This window comes from Tripterygium wilfordii, chromosome 8 (assembly GCF_013401445.1).
Source record: "Tripterygium wilfordii isolate XIE 37 chromosome 8, ASM1340144v1, whole genome shotgun sequence".
Classification (NCBI taxonomy): Eukaryota; Viridiplantae; Streptophyta; class Magnoliopsida; order Celastrales; family Celastraceae; genus Tripterygium; species Tripterygium wilfordii.
This window is the reverse complement of record NC_052239.1, coordinates 11,848,258-11,868,754: the sequence shown is the minus strand read 5'-3', so window position 1 is coordinate 11,868,754 and position 20,497 is coordinate 11,848,258. Positions and strand designations below refer to the sequence as shown.

The 20,497-nt window shown below is 39.0% G+C and overlaps 3 protein-coding genes across 4 annotated transcripts; all 3 read left to right on the top strand.

Moving 5' to 3' along the window:
- Positions 1-1,901: 1,901 nt before the first annotated feature.
- LOC120003399 (ATPase ARSA2-like) lies at positions 1,902-8,290 on the top strand. The gene is made up of 7 exons (XM_038852371.1): positions 1,902-2,327; positions 3,081-3,208; positions 3,900-4,050; positions 5,414-5,524; positions 7,426-7,564; positions 7,655-7,770; positions 7,953-8,290. The coding sequence occupies exons 1-7, from the start codon at positions 2,064-2,066 to the stop codon at positions 8,127-8,129; spliced, it is 1,086 nt and encodes a 361-aa protein (XP_038708299.1). The 5' UTR covers positions 1,902-2,063; the 3' UTR covers positions 8,130-8,290.
- A 1,817-nt stretch (positions 8,291-10,107) lies between these two features.
- Positions 10,108-13,539, top strand: LOC120003418 (peroxisome biogenesis protein 16-like). Of its 2 annotated transcripts, XM_038852402.1 has the most exons (9): positions 10,108-10,422; positions 10,895-10,952; positions 11,552-11,768; positions 11,878-12,149; positions 12,234-12,502; positions 12,678-12,745; positions 12,842-12,903; positions 13,056-13,165; positions 13,277-13,539. In XM_038852402.1, the coding sequence occupies exons 1-8, from the start codon at positions 10,354-10,356 to the stop codon at positions 13,115-13,117; spliced, it is 1,077 nt and encodes a 358-aa protein (XP_038708330.1). In that variant the 5' UTR covers positions 10,108-10,353; the 3' UTR covers positions 13,118-13,165; positions 13,277-13,539. The 2 variants fall into 2 exon arrangements, with proteins under 2 accessions (XP_038708330.1, XP_038708329.1); XM_038852401.1 differs by having other exon boundaries at positions 10,109-10,422; positions 13,056-13,539.
- A 1,903-nt stretch (positions 13,540-15,442) lies between these two features.
- Positions 15,443-17,242, top strand: LOC120003771 (transcription factor TCP9-like). The gene has a single exon (XM_038852848.1). It carries the CDS (start codon positions 15,737-15,739, stop codon positions 16,730-16,732), a length of 996 nt encoding a protein of 331 aa, XP_038708776.1. The 5' UTR covers positions 15,443-15,736; the 3' UTR covers positions 16,733-17,242.
- Positions 17,243-20,497: the final 3,255 nt, after the last annotated feature.

Below are 20,497 nucleotides of genomic sequence, written 5' to 3'. Positions count from 1 at the left end.
TGAAGCTCTTGGTGGATTAAAACTTGTGTTTTGTAGCCTTTTTTGAAGGTCTTAGGGGCTGAAAACTTGCAATTGGATCTGTTCTTGAAGATCTTGTTGAATGCCTTGGTGGGGGTGTTGCTGGAGGTGTTTTTGATGCCATAAAAGATGTTTGTGATGTTTGTGTTGGTACATCAGATGTGGAAGCACTCCTTGTTGATCTTCTCCTAACCTACAACAAGTGAGTTAACACGTTAACCAACCAATATATACATATATGAATTTAAACAAGTTTTTGAGTATGAAGTCCAACTTACAGGCAATTTGTCCATTGTTACAAATAACCTAGGAGATGAGTTGGATGCTTGACTCATATTGTTCCTTCTAGCTATTGTTGTAGTTGAAGTACGACTTGCTGCTCTATTCCTTTGTTGTTCATCCCTCATGTGTTTCTTGCATCCCCTAGAACTATGACCTAGTTGTTTGTAATTGGTACATCTCAGTCTTCCACCTTTTCTAGTAAACTTATAAGCTTGTGATGCTGGTCCTTCATCAACATCTCTCCTTCTTGCCTTTTTTGGCTTGCATGGTTGTTGCCTAAATACTAGTGGTTGAATAGGATCTCTTCTCATTCTTCACTCTGTTGGTCCATGAACGTGATATATCATTGGCTCATAGGTAGCCATAAAAGCTCATCTTTTGAAGTATTCATGGACATAGTTTTCAGCATAGTGTTGTCTGTGAAAAATTACAGCACATGCATGTGAGCATGGAACACCAGTCAAGTCCCACTTACCACACCCACATCTCCTCATCCCAATATCTACAACCAACTTGCCCTCATAACACTGATCAACCTCATATAAAGTGTACTACCTGGCCATTGAATACAATAACTATATGAATCATTTTTTACCTTCTCTAACTTGTTTTGGATCATTGGATAGATCTGAATTTGGCTTGCACTCATTCAAAATGAGGGGGTGCATGTAAAAATTGCCCTAACCACAGGGGGTGTGTGTAACATTTGGCCTTATGTAAACTCTAATCCCTAAAGGCTCCAAAGAACGGAAGAAATACATAAAAATCTAGGAATGTGTTTGTTTTTGAAAATTAAATGGATGTGAAAATTCATTTGGATGGCTAGTTTTATTAAATGGTTTTGTAAAATTGAAATCAATTTTTTGTTTTCAAAAACCAATAAGAGACGTTTTCAGCATTTTGTGTAAACCATTAGAGAATACAGGAAACTGTTTTCATTAATGGTCTTTATGTAAATAAGTTCACTTTCTCGTTCCTCTCTCGATTGGTTGCCTATCCAGAATTCCAGACGGGTACCTCGTCGGTTGGGTTAAGGGCGCCCACATTTAAGCTTGTTGTTCTAGATCTTGGCCATGTTGATACTTAGACAATAATAGTACCAAATAATATTTTCAAAAAGGTTACCTATCGAATGATTTTTTGTTTTCTGTTTCCAAAAATAATATTTAAATAACACAAATCAAATCAAATCAATATTTGAACACTTTTTAATTTCTTAAATTTGTTTTGAAAATTGTTCTTAGAATTAAAATAACACAAACCAAATCAATATTTTAACACTTTTTATAATTTCTTAAATTTGTTTCCAAAATCTTAACTCAACATCGTTTTTAAAATTTAAAAGAAAAAAAAAGAATTTCCAAACATAAATCTTAGCTGAGGAAAAAAAGGAATAATTTCAAATTAAGAAAAACATTTACAATCAAAATTTATCCTCACATTTATTTAAATTAATTATCAAATACATAAGGATTTGTGAGTTGTGACCAAAGAATGAATTTTTTTTACTTGATAAATGACTGAAATTAGGACATGGAAATCACTGAAAAAATAAAAATTGTTGCACTACAAAGGTATATCCGCACCGGCTACTTTTTCTCACGTGCCGTGACTTCGAACAGAGCTCTCTAGCATACATGACTTTGAGTTCGATTTGTACCCTGGTAGAAAAGGGGACCCAAATCGAGTTTCAGCTCCGCCTTGTCTCTCTAGATTTCTGGGTTGTGGTAGAAAAATACAAGTAATCAGAAGCGGTTGCAAGAATGGCTACAGAGAACCAAGATATACCGGAGGGAAGTCTACAGAACATACTGGAGCAAGAAAGCCTCAAGTGGATCTTCGTTGGAGGCAAAGGCGGTGTCGGAAAAACGACCTGTAGCTCGATTCTCTCAATCCTTCTCGCTAGTGTTCGACCCTCTGTGTTGATCATATCCACCGATCCGGCTCACAATCTCAGTGATGCGTTTCAACAGCGATTCACCAAGTCCCCAACTTTGGTCAATGGCTTCAGCAATCTATATGCAATGGTACGGCCTTTCCTTTTGCCGTGGAATTCTCCGGTTTGGGGATTTTGGGTTTGTGGTATTTTCGAATTTTGTTGCTGTTAGGTGTTGTTTTTGTAAATTGGGGTTTCAGGACTGTACGATACAATATGGAATACCAATGTAATTGGTTGAAGTACAAACTTGGTGATGTTGGTTGTGCTTTCTTAATTTTAAGAGATGTCCCTTTTTTCTTGGCTTTGTGAGGAATAGGATTGTGTAATTGTAAAAATTTGTGCTGCATGATGGTACTAAGACGAAAATTGTTTTGGGTTTGCATTGAAGGGTATTTTTGGAATGGTTAGCAAACAGCCGAGTGTATGGGATTGATTTCTTTTTTTCTTTCCTTGAGTACTAATACATGCGGAAAAGAATGGTGCCATTGTGAATTGGGGACATCCTGTGCAATGGTTCTCAGTTTTGTGCAATTTAGGAGGATACAGTGTATCCTTGTTGTGCACTCATACATGTCCAGAATTTTGCTATGACTGCAATTTGTTAGACAAAGTTCTGAGTGTCATGCCCATTTTTATTTAGCCTTGTTTAGATTCCTTCGTATTTTTCACTTAAGACAAAGAATAAGTAGGGTAGTCCTTGTGCACTTCTATTTGTTGGTAACTTGGTATATTGGTTTTCCAGTGTGCTTATTTTTCTCTTTTCTTCTCTTCTGAGTCCTAATGGTTTATTTCTTGTTTCAGGTATTATATGGTTTTAACTCTTTGGGTGTTTTCTTCACAGGAGGTGGATCCTACCGTTGAAAATGAAGACATGGGGAATAATAATGACGGAATTGATAGTTTGTTTTCTGAGCTTTCCAATGCAATACCGGGAATCGACGAGGCCATGAGCTTTGCTGAGATGTTGAAGTAAGAACTATGGTATTTAGTTATGTTGCGAAAACCCGTTGCACTAAGTGGCTCAGAACCATTGTGATCAAACAATTCTTAGTTAAGATAATCTTATGGAGTTGGAATTTTCTGAGCATTTTCTCTGTTTGATTAGTCTTACAGGCGCTAAATTCAGTTTCATGATTCTCGCCATTAAATCCATCACTTGCTTGATAACTTGCAGCAAAATACATTATTTTATGTCAATTGCCATAGTGCAACTGAGTTTAATTGTTGCAATCACAATAATATTATCCCTGTAATGGGTTAAGGGTTCGTCTATCATACATCCTCCAGTGTTGTGCCTAGTCCTTCACATGGTTGCTTCGTTTTATAGTACTCAGCTGTGCTTGAGGATGTTTACCGTTTTGGTGCTAGAATATATAGCCTCTTAGTTTTGGGCCAGTTCTTGAGACATTCCTTTATCACTATCAGTTGTATCTAATCTCTTTCGATTAGAACGCGAATTTGGAAGAGCTTTGTTCCATTTTCATGTTTAATTGCATTTATGCATTCGTCCCTTTTCAAGTAGATTTCCGAAAGACACTTGTTTTTCAGTTGTTTAGGGATTAGATCCTTTGTAGACTTTGTTTCATATGCCAGCATGAGAATCCTTCTTGTATCATCTATCTATTAGTCTAATGCTGCCTTCACAAATTATCTCCTGCAGATTGGTGCAAACAATGGATTATTCTGTTATAATATTTGATACAGCTCCTACTGGCCATACACTAAGGCTATTACAGTTTCCTTCAACCTTAGAGAAAGGGCTTACGAAAATGATGTCATTGAAAAATAAATTTGGTGGATTATTGGGCCAGGTACGTCCTTCAAGCTCTATTGAGTGTGATGATCAGCCAAGTTAGAATGTTTTTTGTTGCTCAAATCCATTTATGCCATAATTATCTTTTTGTGGTATAATATTTTCAAAAGGGGTGATACTTTTTAATCATCATGTATTTGAGTTAGCAAATAATGTTGATTTCCTTGCTCCTTCGCAGCTAGTCATAGTAAAAAAAAAAAGTAAACAACTCCCGTGCATAAGGCTCCTGCAGTGGGCCAGGTAGGGGACAAGCAGGATGTACGCATACCTTACCCTCACATTAATATGTGTGGAGGTTGTTTCCAGGAATTGAACCTGTGACCTTTAGGTTGCACCCCTACAACTCTCATCACTGGGCCACATGTTCGCCAACCTCTTTATCTCGAGACTATCGAGACTTTTCCCAGTGATTTTTCAATTATGGGCTTTGGTCCCACACTAACCCTACTTTAGTTCCGAATGATGGAATGGATTCATTAAGGCACCAAGAAGGTGTCACCAGCATACAACCTGGGCACCTGACAAAGCATCAGATGCCAGAGAAGTGTCGATACTAATACTTCTTAGAGGCCCACTAGGTCAAAAAGAGATACAATCTTACTAGTCTTTTCCAAAATCACTAAAGCTTGTTTTCCTTCTATTCAAAGTCAAAACCTCTTATGTTTCTCCGTTTCCAGGTCAACCGGTTGATGGCCAACGAGATTATACTGATCAGATCCTTCCTGTTCTTTTGTCTTGGAAGGAACTCTCTTGCTCACACCTCTTCCCTGATAGTTCTTGCTTTTCATCCAGGAGTTCAAGCACCATCATAGCCTTTTCCAAAATTTTCAAAAGTAGGAGACCCCAACTCAATATAGCTTCGCCCCAATTCCTTTTTGAATACGAGAAAATTTATTGGAATGGCCACAGGGGTACCTCCCAAGTATATCATGAGGAAGTAAGATTCTCCTCTGATAGGAAGTTGCAATTACTACGATTACAATCTGCTGAAAACCAAAACTTGAGAGTTTGGAACCCGATATTTATGGTTTTCCTTGTAGGAGATCTCCATTTCTATGGTGCGTTTAAGCTCTTCCACATTTTTGGTCTCTGTATAGTGCTACAAATGCTTACATTACTGTTCTCTGTACTCCATGGCTTCACTTTTTGGACTTAAAAAGCATATTTTGTTATTTCGCTTTGAGAATGCTGATATGAGGGTGAAATGCCAATTTTTCTATACGAATTTTTTTGATTCAAAACCCTGGATTTGGTTCTTAATATTTTTATTCTCTCTAAAAATTATAATTGTTCCAGTTAAATATTTATTCTTGCTGCATCGTTATGATGCAATTCATAAGTTCTGAAAGTTCTTCTGGCAGATGACACGTCTCTTTGGTATGGATGATGAGTTTGGTGAGGATGCGATTATGGGAAGGCTTGAAGGCATGAAAGATGTCATTGAACAAGTAAATAAGCAGTTTAAAGACCCGGTAAGATTCTAAGATCTCACTTTGACAAGCTCAGTACAAGTATTATCATTTTGAAATTCATTGATGTCAGATCTTATGTTGTTTACATATATGTGTGTGTGTGCATATATATATATATATATAGAGTTTTTCTCCTATGTGGACCACATTTGTGGACCAAATTTGTGGACCTAATCCAACCATTGGATCTCTTGGATCCATCTTCTAATCCAACCGTTGGATCCATCCCTCCTTCTAATCTAATCGGGCTTCAACTTCAAAGACGAGATTTCTTGAGACGTCGTCCTTCTTCCAGCTTCAACGTCAGTCTCCTTCGCCTCAATCGACGAAAGCGTCCCTCTTTCGTCCTCCTTCCAGTACCCTACAGATACTATTTTGCCGTCCCAGAACTTCACTGTCAATCAAACTCTGCAATCGGACCAGTACTCTTTTCGGCTACTAAGTTCCGATAACCTCTCACTTCGTTGGAACAATACAGTTCTTTACTGGAATAAAGGATTGAATTCTTCATTCATGTCTAATTTAACTTCTTTAAGCATAAGTTTATAAAATTTGTATTTATAGATTTAAAAGTTTATTGCAAATGGATAGGTTTTTAAAATCTTTTATAACCATCACTTAGCTTCTAATATACCATCTGCTGATGATATATTATGTCTCTGCACTTGCATGTGCTTTGCAGAACAAAAGTTGGAGTTGGATTAGAAGATGGGTCCAAGAGATCCAATGGTTGGATTAGGTCCACAAACTTGGTCCACAAATGTGGTCCACATAGGAGAAAAACTCTATATATATATATATATATATATATATATAGAGAGAGAGAGAGAGAGAGAGAGAGAGAGAGAGAGAGAGAGAGAGGAGAGAGAGAATAATTTATATGTTGAAATTTTTATGGAGAATTGGAATCTTCCTTTATTTCTTTATTCTTAATCATTCTGGTGTCAAATTTGCTCAGATGTGTGCATTAATGACAAGGAAAAAAAATGGAGGTCCTGAATAAAAGTTCTTTTGCATTCAACAGAAAAAAAAAGGAGACCAAAGTAGGTAACCTTGGTGACCGTATAAACCTTAGTATAGTATATAAATCACACTAGAAGAATTCAATATTAACATAAAAGTCCAGATACGATAAAACTGGCAGAAAAGTAGTATCGGTATTAAAACCTTTGTTCCTTCAAATTTTTGAAATGTGATGCACACTTTGCTCTACTTAAGCACAAGGCAGTTGGCAGTAACTGCTGTGTGCACTGTTTCTGGATGGTTGTCTATTTGACGATACATCCAATACCTTGCTAAAAAACCGATCGGACAGCAAAAAAAGCTAGCTCATTCAAACCTGCAAATAAGGCAGTGATGCATTTTAAGTCTTAACCAAAACAAGAGGCCCTACTGACCACCATCTATCGATTCTTGAGATGCAAGATGTTTCCTACTGTTTCCTTTTGATGGCCCTACTATTGCTGACTGATCCCAGCTAACAATCTCCATTCCTTGCTCACAACCAATCCCTCACCACTTACTATATTCTTTCAGAACCTTAGCTTCTTTGGAAGCAAATTATGAATAGCACTAGTGAACAAGAAGAAGGATTTCTATCTATTCTAGAAGTTAAATCTTATTGCATATCATTATTTTTGAAGGCGTTATTGTGTGTAGACCAGCCATTCTAGGATTTTTTAGATTTTTTATCGTTATGAAACATTACAAGTTTGTACTGTATATGTATTTATTTGGATAAGAAATCTTAGATATTGGCATTGGCGTTGGTCCTTGTTAGTTTCTAGACATATCCTCAGTATTCAGCCTACCTTTTACAGTTGTGATTGAATTTGTTTATAACAAAAAATTTCTTCTTTATCATATTCTTTTTCCTATTGCACTCATGTTCCCTTCCACAGGATATGACAACCTTTGTCTGTGTTTGCATTCCGGAGTTCCTCTCTCTCTATGAGACAGAGAGACTGGTGCAGGAACTCACAAAGTTTGAGATAGACACGCACAACATCATCATTAACCAAGTTCTTTTTGATGAAGAAGGTGTCATTGCTGTCTTTGTCATTCTGCTTATTTTTGCCTTTGATACATTGAGTTAAAAATTTACCTTACCGATCTATACTGTTATTATAGATGTTGAATCAAAGTTGCTGAAAGCCAGAATGCGGATGCAGCAAAAGTACCTTGATCAGTTTTACATGTTGTATGATGACTTTAACATCACTAAGCTACCATTGTTGCCAGACGAGGTAATTCTCCAGTGTTATACTGAAGAAGCTAGAGAGAATTTTGAATTTGTGTGCTAGTATGTTATTATGCATAATGTTGAGCATGCATGAACAAGTGCCAAGACGTGTTTACTGCCATTCATTATGGTTATCTGAATGGAACCATTCTGGAATTCTTGACGTGGTGGTTGTGGATGTGATAGGTTACTGGCGTTGAAGCTCTGAAAGCATTTTCGCACCTTTTTGTGAGACCATGTGCACCTTCAACCCATATAAACACGGTGGAAGAGCTGGAGCGAAGGGTATCCACACTAAGGCAACAGTTGGAAGATGCTGAAACAAAACTAGAGAAACTCCGAAAAGGAAAGCAAAAGATTTAAATTGTACCTCATGCATTAGTTTTTGGTCCCTTTCTCCTTTTTGCCCATTCTTTGTGACGATACACTATCAGATGGCATCTTCCAATATTAAGCGGCCAAGAAAGTCAGATATTTTCTCACACTTTTGGGGTAATATATTTATTTACGGGTTTAATTTTTCTCTTGCTTTCTTATATGCTGGAAAAAAAATGATCTTTTATCTTTTATTGTTGGCATGCATGCTTCATGCTTCATGAAGGTTTATGCTGACAGTCATATGATTTTCACTTTGGTCACACTTTACTATATTTTGTAGTCTCTTAAGAGTATGAGTACGCACGCTAATTATAGAGTCCGATTGGAAAAATTGGATAGCATATGCTGCCTTCTTGACTAATGTTTGAATGTAGAGAGAAGATTTTAGTTATTTTTGGGGTATTGGTTCTTTTAGCATTTCGAATGTTTCCGCTGAAGTGATGATGCTTGCTTAATCGTCGTTGCGGTTGTATCTGGTGAGATGATACTGTATATTTTCAGGTGTTTGAATAGCCCTAAGAATTTATGTTTAACATTTTATCTGCATTGTGTGTCTGATAATATTTCTGTTGGGTTTGAGAGGTGGAGAGAAGTAGAGAATACATAAAACATTCACTTTATTTCATATATATTTACACGGTTCCACACAATGCTAGAACATCACTATACATGTGGTTGTAACTCATACCACATATACACAACATATACCACACATTAACACACACATGTAGCACGTGACTATTCCAACAATTTCTCATCTTTGCCTTGTGTGCTAGCGAAGATTGGCCATTGGTAAATGGTAGTTTGTAAGCAACTGAGTAAGTCGACAGTATTTTATTTCCTCTATAGTGATTAGTGATGGGTCGCAAAAATGATAGATTTATTTCCAAAGAGAATACCTTAATCTGATTCACTTTGTGGAAAATTGTGATATGGGTTCTTTTTTAATATTGTTGAGAAATACGCTTCTCATTAGAATCAAAATTTGAGCACATATATGCCTAGCCTATTCGGTAGTTAATCGAGCCACCTCTAATTGGTGATATGAGATTTGAACTAAGTTCCATAGATTTTATGCAATTTGGAATTTGATGCCCATGATCAGAAAAAATGGTCATTATTGAGACTGGGTGCAACAGTATGATCATTGAGATGCATGTTAAGGGTCCACAAATAAATGCTTATGCATGTCATTATTTTTCGTCTTTTTGAGGGGATAGCTTCGAACTAGTAGCGCATATCATTAAGTATTGTTGGGATTAAATTATTCCAACTATCAAGGGATGCTTATAATATTGGTCCAGAGAGAGTATTATGTCATCCTCTAATAGATTACATGAGACCTATTAATTTGTAGGAGGTCATCTACGCTGGATAAGAGATATATCGATAATGATTCTTGCGATTCTATGTATTCGAGCGTGGTAGGATTTGTTGTTAGTAAAAAGATTTTGATATGAGATTTGCGCATTAATATGACTTATCATCAAACGAGTTGTGTGCAGTTTAAAAACACAAAACTGTTTGGTTTGAGGGTGTCTTCCTAAAAATGAGTTAAAATTAAGTGTTAGGTGAAAAAAACAGGAGATCAATGACAAACGTGAAAATAAGAGTATTTTTGTTAAACTGAATGAAAATAACACATCGTTGGAATGCATTAGAGTTCTCATTGAGAGTACATTCTATAATGTATGAAAAAACATGTTTTACATACTAAATCAATATAGTAGCGCAGAGGCTACAACCATGAGGTTTGAAAAAGAAATAATTGGGCTAAAAATAGTTGATATGCAGTTTAACCTTTAGCATTTACCTGCTTTGCAATATTAATTATCTGCTACGCAGACATTTAGCTATCACCTCCACAATAATATCTGAACCGTTGAGCGAACTGATAAAAAAAATTAACCATTGTCCGCCGTAGGATATCAATAACTAGATGATAATAAGATGAAAAATCACACCGCATCTCTCTCTGCAACTCTCTTGTCGAGTTTCTCTGTTCGCAGCATCACATCCCAAGTTCGAACCCGCAATTAAAAAGGGGTCTGTTGTTCTTGCATCGACTTCTTTATAAGGTTCGAAAGTCGAGAAATGAGCAGAGTTTTGTCGTGGCTTGTCGAGTTGGGTAGGGTTTGAGATTGGGACATAGTGCCTCAACTACCGGAGTTTGTGTCTTTTCAATCGTTCTCGTAGAGCTTGCGAAGCTATGGAGGTTTATAAAACATGGGTCAGAAGCAATAAAGAATACGTGCACTCATTTGAGTCTCTTGCCAATGTAAGATTCAATAACTCTATGAGTTTTTCAAGTTTCAGATTTATTTTGCAAACACATATATGTTTCTTCAAGGCTTTATTGCATTTATAGACAGAAGCACGGAGATTTGGGTGAAATTGGACCATTTTCCCTTGTGGTTCTTCCTGTTACTGGTGAATAGTATCCCTGATAACTGAGCAATGTTATTTTTTTAAAAAAATATTTAAGTGTTTTGTGGGTGTGATACTGCTAAGATCCAGTCTACAGATAAAGTTGGGTAAAAAGCACGTTTGTCTGTCAACTTTTATGCCGGTATATGGCTTATGGATTCTTTGATGTATTGGACTGTTTTAAGTTTTTAGCTTTTCAATGTCATTTGATGTTGCTATGAGTTCAATTCTGATGGCGTGGCCGTCAAATGTGTTTGACTATTTGGTAAATTGGTGCTTTATTGTATGGTTATTTTACATGAGTAATGAAATTTCTGGTGCAGGGATTGACATGGCTTCTTCCTGAACGATTTTCGGACTCAGAGATAGGACCAGAAGCAGGTTTTGTGAAATTTTGGTATTATTTGGCTACTTCTTATTGGTTTTGACATTTCTAGGGCCTTCATTGTCTTCTTAAGTAGTCATCTGAGAGGAAATTTATATGTTATTATGGACTTAGATTTTGACAACTGTTTCAAGTTCCGAACCTATGGGAAACTAAAGTTGGCCAAGTAATATTTTTCTGTTCATTTGATTGAAGTTCTTTTTTTTACTTGCATTCCATGTAATGAAGACTTAGAGAGTCATCATGATGTTCTTAACTAAAGTTGGCCATGTAATCTTCTCTCTCTCTCTCTCTTTCCCCTTCTCCCTCTCTCACTCTTGCTCTTGCTCTCGCTCTCTTTATTTTTGGTGCAATAATTCATGTAACATTGCTTAAAAATGAAAATACTATGCTTGATGATATTATCTGTTCTCTTGTAACTGATTATAATAAGCTGTACCCCTTGGTGCCTTGCGATGCAATTCTACTTTTTTGTTTGCAAAATATTGTGTATATAATGAAGGCATGATTTTTGAAATTTTTTTCTTTTTGGCTCTATTGGTTTCCAAGCTGTTCTTGCCACAAGACAATCAGTGTTTTTCTTTGTTTTTGTCAGTAACTGCTGTCTTTGGTATAATCACTGCTATCAATGAGCATATAATCGATACAACTCCAGCCGAGGCACATGCAAGCTTTCAAGAGCCTTATTCATTTCCTTTTCCGTTGTGCATATCTGCACTAAAAGATTTGGAGACCTTGGTTGAAGTTGTGGCACAACATTATTATGGTGATGACAAGAAATGGAACTTCATTGCGGTTACAGAAGCAATTAAGTAAGAAACATATGTAATTAAGCTTATATCTCTATTTGGTTGGTCATTCTTATCTATTTCCACATGCGGCACTACTTATGATCTGATATTCTTTATTCATATAAGTCAGGGTGTTAGTTCGGTTAGCTTTGTTCAGAAATAGTGGATATAAGATGCTTCTGCATGGCGGGGAAATGCCAAATGTTGAAAAGAGTCCTGATGATTTGAATCATCAACATAGAGATGGAGGTTTCTTGAGAAATGGACATGGGCAGAACCTATGGAAACCAGAGGGAAGGGCACTATCTGCACTGAACAGATTTGGAGAAAATGCTAGGATGATTTCTGATCCAGTATGGTTGCGTCGAGTCCAAAATCAGCATGCAATTATAGAGCCTCAAAGTAATTATTCATTGGAAGTTTTAATGAGCAAAGATGAATGATCAAAATAAGGCTTCACTAATTTTTGCAATTCTGTCTTTACAGTTGCAGTGATTAAGAGGCCAACCCTGGCGACAATATTGTCTGAGAAGGGTATTTATGGGGCACTGTTTGTGATGGGGGAGACGTTATTTATAATGAGACCTCTTATTTATGTTTTATTTATCAGAAAATATGGAATTCGGTCATGGATCCCCTGGTTTCTTTCCCTGGTTGTGGACTTTTTTGGCATAGGATTTATAACAAAAGTAGCAAAAAGGGTTGGTGGTGGAAAAGAGCAACAGTTTTGTTTCTCCACAGCTGAAAAAGATGAGGTTAGAGTTCTGCATATTTTTTCCTCGCTAACCTTTCTGACTGTTTTATCACTTCAATGCTAGGTGTGAACACCGCAACGTGCTATTTTTTGAAGCAGCCTTTTATCTCAATATTTTGTCCTTGTTTGGTAGAGTTTGATTTTGAAGTGTTGTTGATGTTGTGCTTTTGATTCAGTTGAAAAGAAGGAAACTTTTATGGGCTCTTTACCTGATGCGAGATCCGTTCTTCAGCAAGTATACACGGTACTAATGTCTTGGCTTAAGTTGCTTATCCAATATTTGCAGTCCTTCATTTGCTTGCACACTGTATAAACAAACTCTCACTTGTACATGTGTCAGTCAAAGACTTGAAAGCACTGAAAAACTGCTGGAGCCTGTTCCTGTCGTTGGATTTCTGACATGTATGATCCTCTTTTTTTTATATTCTTGCCATCTCACGTTTCTATCTAAGCGATTAAACTTGCTTTCAAATCTTTATTTCTGATTTGTAACACACGCATTCCTTCACTTACACCTCCCTCTACTTCCCTTCTCTTCTTTCTTTGTTGTGCAGCAAAAATTGTCGAGCTTGTCATCGGTGCTCAGACACGATACACTTATATGTCCGGGTCTTAACTCTTAAACTAGAAACCACAAGTTGTGCGGCTGACATTCTATGTTCAGGTGAAACAATCCTTCAAACTCTAGGACATTTTCTTCAGAGTTTTGTTTTCTCAGTAATATTTGTAGCTGCAAATGTAGAAATAAATGTAAAATGGCTGTATAAAATTGCAGAGTATATTACAGCCGTGTCATTTACAGAATAGAAAGTAAAGAGAAGTTCAGATTCTCTTTTGCTCAATAAAGGAGATGCCATGATCAGTTCAATACGGGGATGCTTTACTGGCAAGGTTTAGGATGTTAAGTAGAGATTTTTGTGACATGTCAACGCATGTATTATAGCTGATTTTGGGCTTGGGCCCATCAAGGTCCATGTACTTTTAAGTCATCCTTTACCAAATTGAGTTTTATTTACACCCTGTTATTTTGAAACTACACTTGTGTGTGTATATATCTACTACACCTTATATCCTTACATAAATTGAAAAATATCTAACCACACTCTTAGGAACCAAAAACTCACATTTATCTTGGTGCAAGATTTTTGTGAATCAAAACGACTGAGATGGGTTTGTGGGGAATTGGGGATGGCGTGCTCAGCGGAGTAGGGTGGGGAGGAAGTGCTTAGCGGTGTCATGTTTGCAAGCCTCCTCTCCTGCTCGCAAGTCTCTCATTGAAGGGATGGGGTGTGAGAATTTTGTACTTAGAAATACATAGGGTCAATCTAAGTCGGGGTGTAATACGAAAATAGTGAGACGTAAATAAAGCTCACTCTTAATAGTTCTATATTTGGACAAATCTAAGCGAGGCCCACTGCACTACAAGTACTTTTAGGCCCATCTTTGGCCCAAACCATTATCAAAAGACAATAGATGTGAATCCATGACGTGTTGTATGAGATCAGTGGATGGTGATTGGCGGTAGGCAAAGTTCATTCAGGTGTGGATCATGCATGGCTGGGCCCATTGTGGACGACCCAAAAGAAAGCACAAATGGGGGCCCAGCTACTGAGGGTCCACTATCGGGCAAAGTGGGTTTGGATCTGACTGCCATACCCCTTTGTGGCCTACCACCTGTTTGTGGGGCCCCAACCCAACCAAAGAGATGATGAGGCCTTGCCATGGATCAGTGTGGATTCGGATTGTGCTCTCCTTCTCGAGCCCTAGTGGCTAGTGGGTTCCAACTCCATTTGGTCCACCACATTTTGCAACTCTTGGGTCCTCTTCTTTAACAAGAATGGAATCCTTCCACAGAGAGGAGAAGAATTAGAGAGAAGGCTGTGACGTCTAGGCCCACCATGAATTGGGTGAGCCGCCTGATCAACAGGTTCGATTGGGTCCCACAGGACCACAAAGCTTTACGTACATCCTTGCATTATAAAATGGTGTATATGTAAGTATTTCTTGACCCCAACATGCTCACTTTGGGTCAGTGATCAAGTTTCTCTACCAGCAGCAATTAGCCCTAAATTAAAGGCACTCCTACTAGAGTTATAGTAGGCCATATCATATAGGTCATCAACCACATCAATACAGCCAGCTGACTTAATTAATGGTTGATTTTCTCAATTCTGTTATGCATATTATCTTTTACTTCTTTATAAATAATGTGAACAACGTGTACTCTATCAAATTTCAAGAGAGGTACAAAAAAAACATACTAAATAGAAGGGGCGGATCTAGGAATTGATTTTAGGGCTAATTACTGTTATGGAAATGAAACGTAGGAAAAAAAATCGAATTAGGCAATAGCATCCCCACATTTTTCTCTACTCTTCCAATCACATTTTTCTTGTTTGTTTTTTGCAACCAAATACCAGTGAATTTTCTAATCAATTGGGACTTGGGAGCCACCTCTCACCTTCGACTTTGAAGAAAATCATATGAAGATCATATAGGGTAAATTCTTTCTATTCAAGCTCTCAATCTCATCTATCGTATGAGGTATAGGGTTAAGAGTTGGGCCAATTAAGATTTAATTTGTATTTAAAATTATTGGACTTATTTTGAGATTTGAGTATTTTATTGTATACTAGTAATTTTTTGTCTAAATTTGAGGGTGAGCTTGAGCCCACCCTGGCAAATAGATTGAGAAATCAATAGCGTATAGTTATATTTTTAACGATTTGTATGATAGTTTAATGGTGAAATTCTCTAAGGTCAAATTGTATGAATTAGGAAGATAGAAATTCTATCCCTGTTGTCAATTAGGAAGCTTCTATGTACGCGAGCCTAATAGCACGAGTTTTTAGGCTCAACATGATGTCCAACTAATAAACTTGTATAATATCGTTTTCCGTTAAAAAAGTATAGTGATATCTTTAATTTTTTTTTTGTAAGGATAGTGAATCGTCATTTTTTTTATGTATCGATATCTTCAATTGGATGAACCAAAATTTCACTTGACATTTTTTAGGCCCATGTATGACTGATTGGAGGAACCACCATTGTTCAGTGGGTCCAAAAAGCATCACTACCGACAGATAGCCGTAGATTTACATCAGCGAACCATACGCCTTTGTAAACGAACACTCATCGTTGCTTATGTATGTTGACTTGGTTTCTAGCTTCGAACGCGTTATCAGCGAGTACAAAAGCCCCGTTGCCCCGTACGTACATACCCTTTCCACTCTAGATGGCTGCGACTGGGAAACAAGAAGTTGTCGACGACAAAGACATGCGATTGGTTGATCTCAGAATCAACGATCTCACAGAATCACATAATCATGATCGTATGATTATGGTTGCGCCAAAGGAAGAACCAGACTCCGAGGACAACTCTCCACCGGGTTTTAGTGTGATGCCGGTGGAGATGCCGATGCCCTTGAATTCGGCCCCTCCTCAGAAGCGAGTGTCAACGAAGGACCGACATATCAAGGTTGAGGGCCGAGGGAGGAGGATCCGAATGCCCGCCACCTGTGCGGCCCGAATCTTCCAATTGACCAGGGAACTTGGTCACAAATCTGACGGAGAAACAATCCAGTGGTTATTAGAACATGCCGAGCCAGCAATCATTGCTGCGACGGGTACCGGGACCGTCCCCGCTATAGCCATGTCCGTCAATGGCACTCTTAAAATTCCGACCACTACTAACGCTAGCTCCGATCCAACCGACCAAGCCGTCAAGAAAAAGCGTAAACGACCCGCTAATAGTGACTATGTGGATATTAATGACGCTCCCGGGTCGGGCTTTACATGTCTTGCCCCGGTATCAACTAGTATCCAACCCCACCAACAGCAACAACAACAACCGGCGCTTGTGCCACAGGGACTTGTTCCAGTGTGGGCAATACCATCAAACGCCGTCGTTCCGGGCGCTTTCTTCATGGTCCCACCTTCCAACCAGCCTCATATATTCGCGTTTCCGGTAACGACTACGCCTCTGTTCAATGTATCAGCCACGCCTATATCGTCCTTTCTAGCAGCCAATATAGCGACCGCTACGACTATTTCGAGCTCAACAATTTCAGGTCCGAAGCCAGCTGAAGCAACGACGTCGTCAGTCATGGCGCCATGTTCGAGCTCTTCTCCAAGTACCAGTAATAAAACTACTCAGTTGCGCAGGGACTTCTCTCTTGAAATCTATGATAAGGAGGAGCTCCAGTTCATGTCTCGTTCTGCAAAACACTGAACAAAACACGCAATGTTGCGTCCACGGTCCGCCATTAACGAGCTGCAAGAGCGAGAGCGATAAAGAAGAGCCCGTGGTCACGTGGGGAGAAAGCATTGAAGTTACCGCACGTTTAAGTGGGGTCAGAGTAGGCGAGTGGGGGCCATAAGTTGCGGACCCCCCGTGGACCATAGAAAAAAAAATGAAAAATAAGAAGAAAATTTAAAAGGCGTGGGTGGGGCCGCCCTTCTCATGTGATGCTGGCGCGGGACCCAAGACAAACGGTGGGACCAATTGGGACCATTTCAGCATTGTATCCCAGGTAGGTCCGGTGGTGGTCCCCCATTGGTTGGCGGGGATCGATAAGCCTGGGATGGGGTAATGGTGGTCCATCACTTTGTCAGGGGCCGACACGTGGGGGTCTTAACAAAAGCTTTTCATTTTTTTTTTAATAGTTGCTTACAAAAAGAAAACGTGATGGTGATCAAAGATGATGTTAAAGTGGCATCAGAATCGGATGCCTGTTGATCCTTTTCTTTTTAATTTTTGCTTCTAATCTTTGAATCCCGCTTGCAAATTAGTGTATGTGTACTCAATTAGGAATGGAAAAAGGAAAAAAAAAAAAAAGGTTTCCGGTCAGACAAGGCCAAGTGGACTCTTGTTTCCACACTGTAGGATTGAAACAATAAATTTACATATGTAAAATTAGACTCATTAGTTTGAACCACATCTAAGAAAGATCTGACAATTTGTGGCAGAATCAAAGTAGATCTTAATACAAAAGCAGATTCGGGTGTAGATCGAAAGAAATTGACCATCATCCGAGGGCAGACCCAACCGCCTGAGTGTATAGGGCTGGGTTCATATAGGAAGCGAAAAAAATATTCCGGGGGCAACGCCTCCAGAAATTTTGTTTGGGCTATTTATTAATTATGCTACTGCAATATTCTATATAAATAAAAACAAACAAAATATTAATTTTGCGCCTTTAAAATAATCTTTAGAGTTAAAAATTCAGACATATCAAGTACTCATGCTTGGCCTTTTGTGTTTGTATTAGTTTTGGACATTTAAAATATATTAGTTATGATTTACAAGACAAAACCGTTTGTTTTTGGCCCAATAAAACATTCATATACATAAAATATTAGCACTGGTGGGGTCAAAATTAAAATGTTAGAACTTAGTGAGGTCCATTTCAAAATTACCACATATCTATATGAAAGTAAAAAATATTTAGTGGAGGTCAGTTGACCACACTCTTGTTGTCATGGGTCTACTCCTACCATCATCATCTTCGTCTTTATTGTCGTATTGATGTTGTCAATTGACAAACCCACATGAAGAACACAAAAAAACTCAAATTATTCGACAAACATACTAAGACTGACCGGCGAGAAAGAAAGTAAACAAAGGGGGAGGAGGTGGACCAATGGACTGATGGTTCTCCCAGACGGAAGGACCTTATCCAGAAGCAGTTTCATCCGACAGTTTGTTACCGACGGTTTCCAGGAGCAGTTACAAGAGAAGTTACCAGAGGCGATTAACCGCACCAACTGACATATCCTAAGCCTATAAATACATTTTATTTGACATTTGTAAGCATTCATCGACAATCGACTCTCTAATAAAAGATCAGACTCCGTGGACCTAGGCAAGTTGCCGAACCACGTAAATTCTGTAACGACCCATCCCACACACCCGCCCCGCAGTAATGGGCTGTGCGTACAAGCTGGGCCCATGGGCCGCTACCCCCAACCCCTCTCCTCCTCGCAAGGCAGGCAGGTTGTTGCTAGGTTTCGAACCCTCCACCTAGCCTTTAACATAGTGCCTTTGGCAACCTATGTCACCAACTAAGCCCTGTATTATTACTCTCTTGAATCTTTCGACTTAATACACATTCTATACTTCGGTGCAAATTTAGCATCGACAATTAGCGCCGTCTGTGGGAAATCGTTATTAATATAAGCCATGTCTCAAGAAGCGGAAGTATCACGACAGGAGGAATTGCCTCGTCCAGAAGAGGAGAGGCCTCGGCATAATCATGATGAAATAGAAGAGCAAATTCCAAATGAATTGGAATTGGAAGAAGCCCTTCTTAGGGCAGAAGAAGATTTGCAAAAGAGACAAGAGCATGCTCAAGCTCTAAGGGAAAGACTTCATACTATGAGGAGAAAGGGGAAGCGTTTGGCTAGTGAAATCCAGAGTGTTGTCCGAGGTGATAGGGATACGGATCCAAAGCGTGCTTGGGAGTAAGACAGTGGGAGCACTGGGAGGTCTCGTTGGAGGAGGGGACCAGTTACGGAGAGGAGAAGGCATACTCCTTCTCCAAGGGGTGCAAGGAGGATAAGACACCGAAGCCTTTTCCCTACAGTTCGGATGAAGAAAGATACTGCGGAGGTCTTATGGAGTGCTCAGAAGAAGGCCGAGCAAAGCCTCAGAAAAATGACTTCCACACCCTTCGTGCGGGCTCTGCGACTGGAAGATCCACCAAACAAGTTTTCACCCGCAACCTTTGCAATTTATGATGGAAAAAACGGATCCTGTAGCACATATTTCAGCCTACACTCATAAGATGGCTCTTTGGGCAGGTCGAGACGGACTCATGTGCAAAATGTTTCCATCAAGTCTCAGGACAACAGCCATGAAATGGTTTCACCAACTTCCAGAGAATTCAGTTTCGTCTTGGAGGGAGTTGGCCCGGATCTTCGTAGCAAGATTCATAGCAAATAGTCAAGATCTAGTGACATTGGATACTCTATTTGCTTTACATCTGAGGAGAGGAGAGTCACTCCGGGCTTACGCTGCCAGGTATTCAGATACCTATATGGATATAGAAGATTGTGATGAAAGGACCGCAGTGGCTACTTTTCGCCTCGGGCTCCCTCGTGATTATAAACTGCGAGAAAGTTTGACGATGGCTCCACCCAAGAATATGGCCGCGCTTCAAGACAGGATTAAGCAATACGTCAAACTGGAAGAAGACAAACAAGGGGATCGGCAGTTTGCTTCTCAAGAAGGAACAAAAAAGGAAAATAAGAAGTTTGAAAAGAAGAACGGGAAAGAAAAAGACTCCAAGAAGGACCCAAAGCCCACTTCTTACGAGGCGGTAAAAACAATATTTAAGGACCCAATTTTTCGAATTCTTCCTCAAATCGCAGACAAATCGTATTTTCGACGGCCAAATAAGATGTCAGGGGATCCGTCCACTCGAAACCAATCCAAATGGTGTTCCTATCATAGAGACAAATGTCACAGGACAGAAGATTGCAGAGAGTTCAAACGACATTTGGAAGAATTGGTTCAACAGGGTCATCTTAAGGAATTTTTTGACAAAGAAAAAACCGCTGCCGAAAAGAAGGGAGAACCTCAGTCAAAGGAGCGGGGAGAACCTTCACACTACGTGGTTAATTTTATTGATGCAATGGTACCGGATGCACAACTTGGTAATGCGATAAGGCGAACGGAGTATAGGAGGGTCCGACACCAACAAGAGGTAATACGGATGGATCTTAATCCCAGTTTGGGAACTAAGAGACCAAGGGAGGCAACTGCAATCACTTTCACCAAGGAAGATGCAACAGGAGTCATCTTTCCGCATAATGATGCTCTCGTGATCTCCCTGCAAATTGGAGCAGCAACAGTGAAGCGAATGATGGTAGACCAAGGAAGTTCTGCAGAGATCATGTATTATTCACTCTTCTAGAAGTTAGGGAAAACTCATGCAGATTTGATTCCTGTTCCAACACATCTGGTGGGCCTTAATGCGACCCCAGTTTGGCCTCT

What these genes read in the sequence shown, in the direction of transcription:
- LOC120003399 (XM_038852371.1), top strand. Translation starts at nt 2,064, where the DNA reads ATGGCTACAGAGAACCAAGATATACCGGAGGGAAGTCTACAGAACATA. An exon ending in AGTTCTTTTTGATGAAGAAG is followed by an intron (nt 7,565 to 7,654) that starts GTGTCATTGCTG and finishes CTGTTATTATAG; the next exon opens with ATGTTGAATCAAAGTTGCTG. An exon ending in TACCATTGTTGCCAGACGAG is followed by an intron (nt 7,771 to 7,952) that starts GTAATTCTCCAG and finishes TGGATGTGATAG; the next exon opens with GTTACTGGCGTTGAAGCTCT.
- LOC120003771 (XM_038852848.1), top strand. Translation starts at nt 15,737, where the DNA reads ATGGCTGCGACTGGGAAACAAGAAGTTGTCGACGACAAAGACATGCGA.
- LOC120003418 (XM_038852402.1), top strand. Translation starts at nt 10,354, where the DNA reads ATGGAGGTTTATAAAACATGGGTCAGAAGCAATAAAGAATACGTGCAC. An exon ending in CATTTGAGTCTCTTGCCAAT is followed by an intron (nt 10,423 to 10,894) that starts GTAAGATTCAAT and finishes TTTCTGGTGCAG; the next exon opens with GGATTGACATGGCTTCTTCC. An exon ending in TGCAATTATAGAGCCTCAAA is followed by an intron (nt 12,150 to 12,233) that starts GTAATTATTCAT and finishes CTGTCTTTACAG; the next exon opens with TTGCAGTGATTAAGAGGCCA.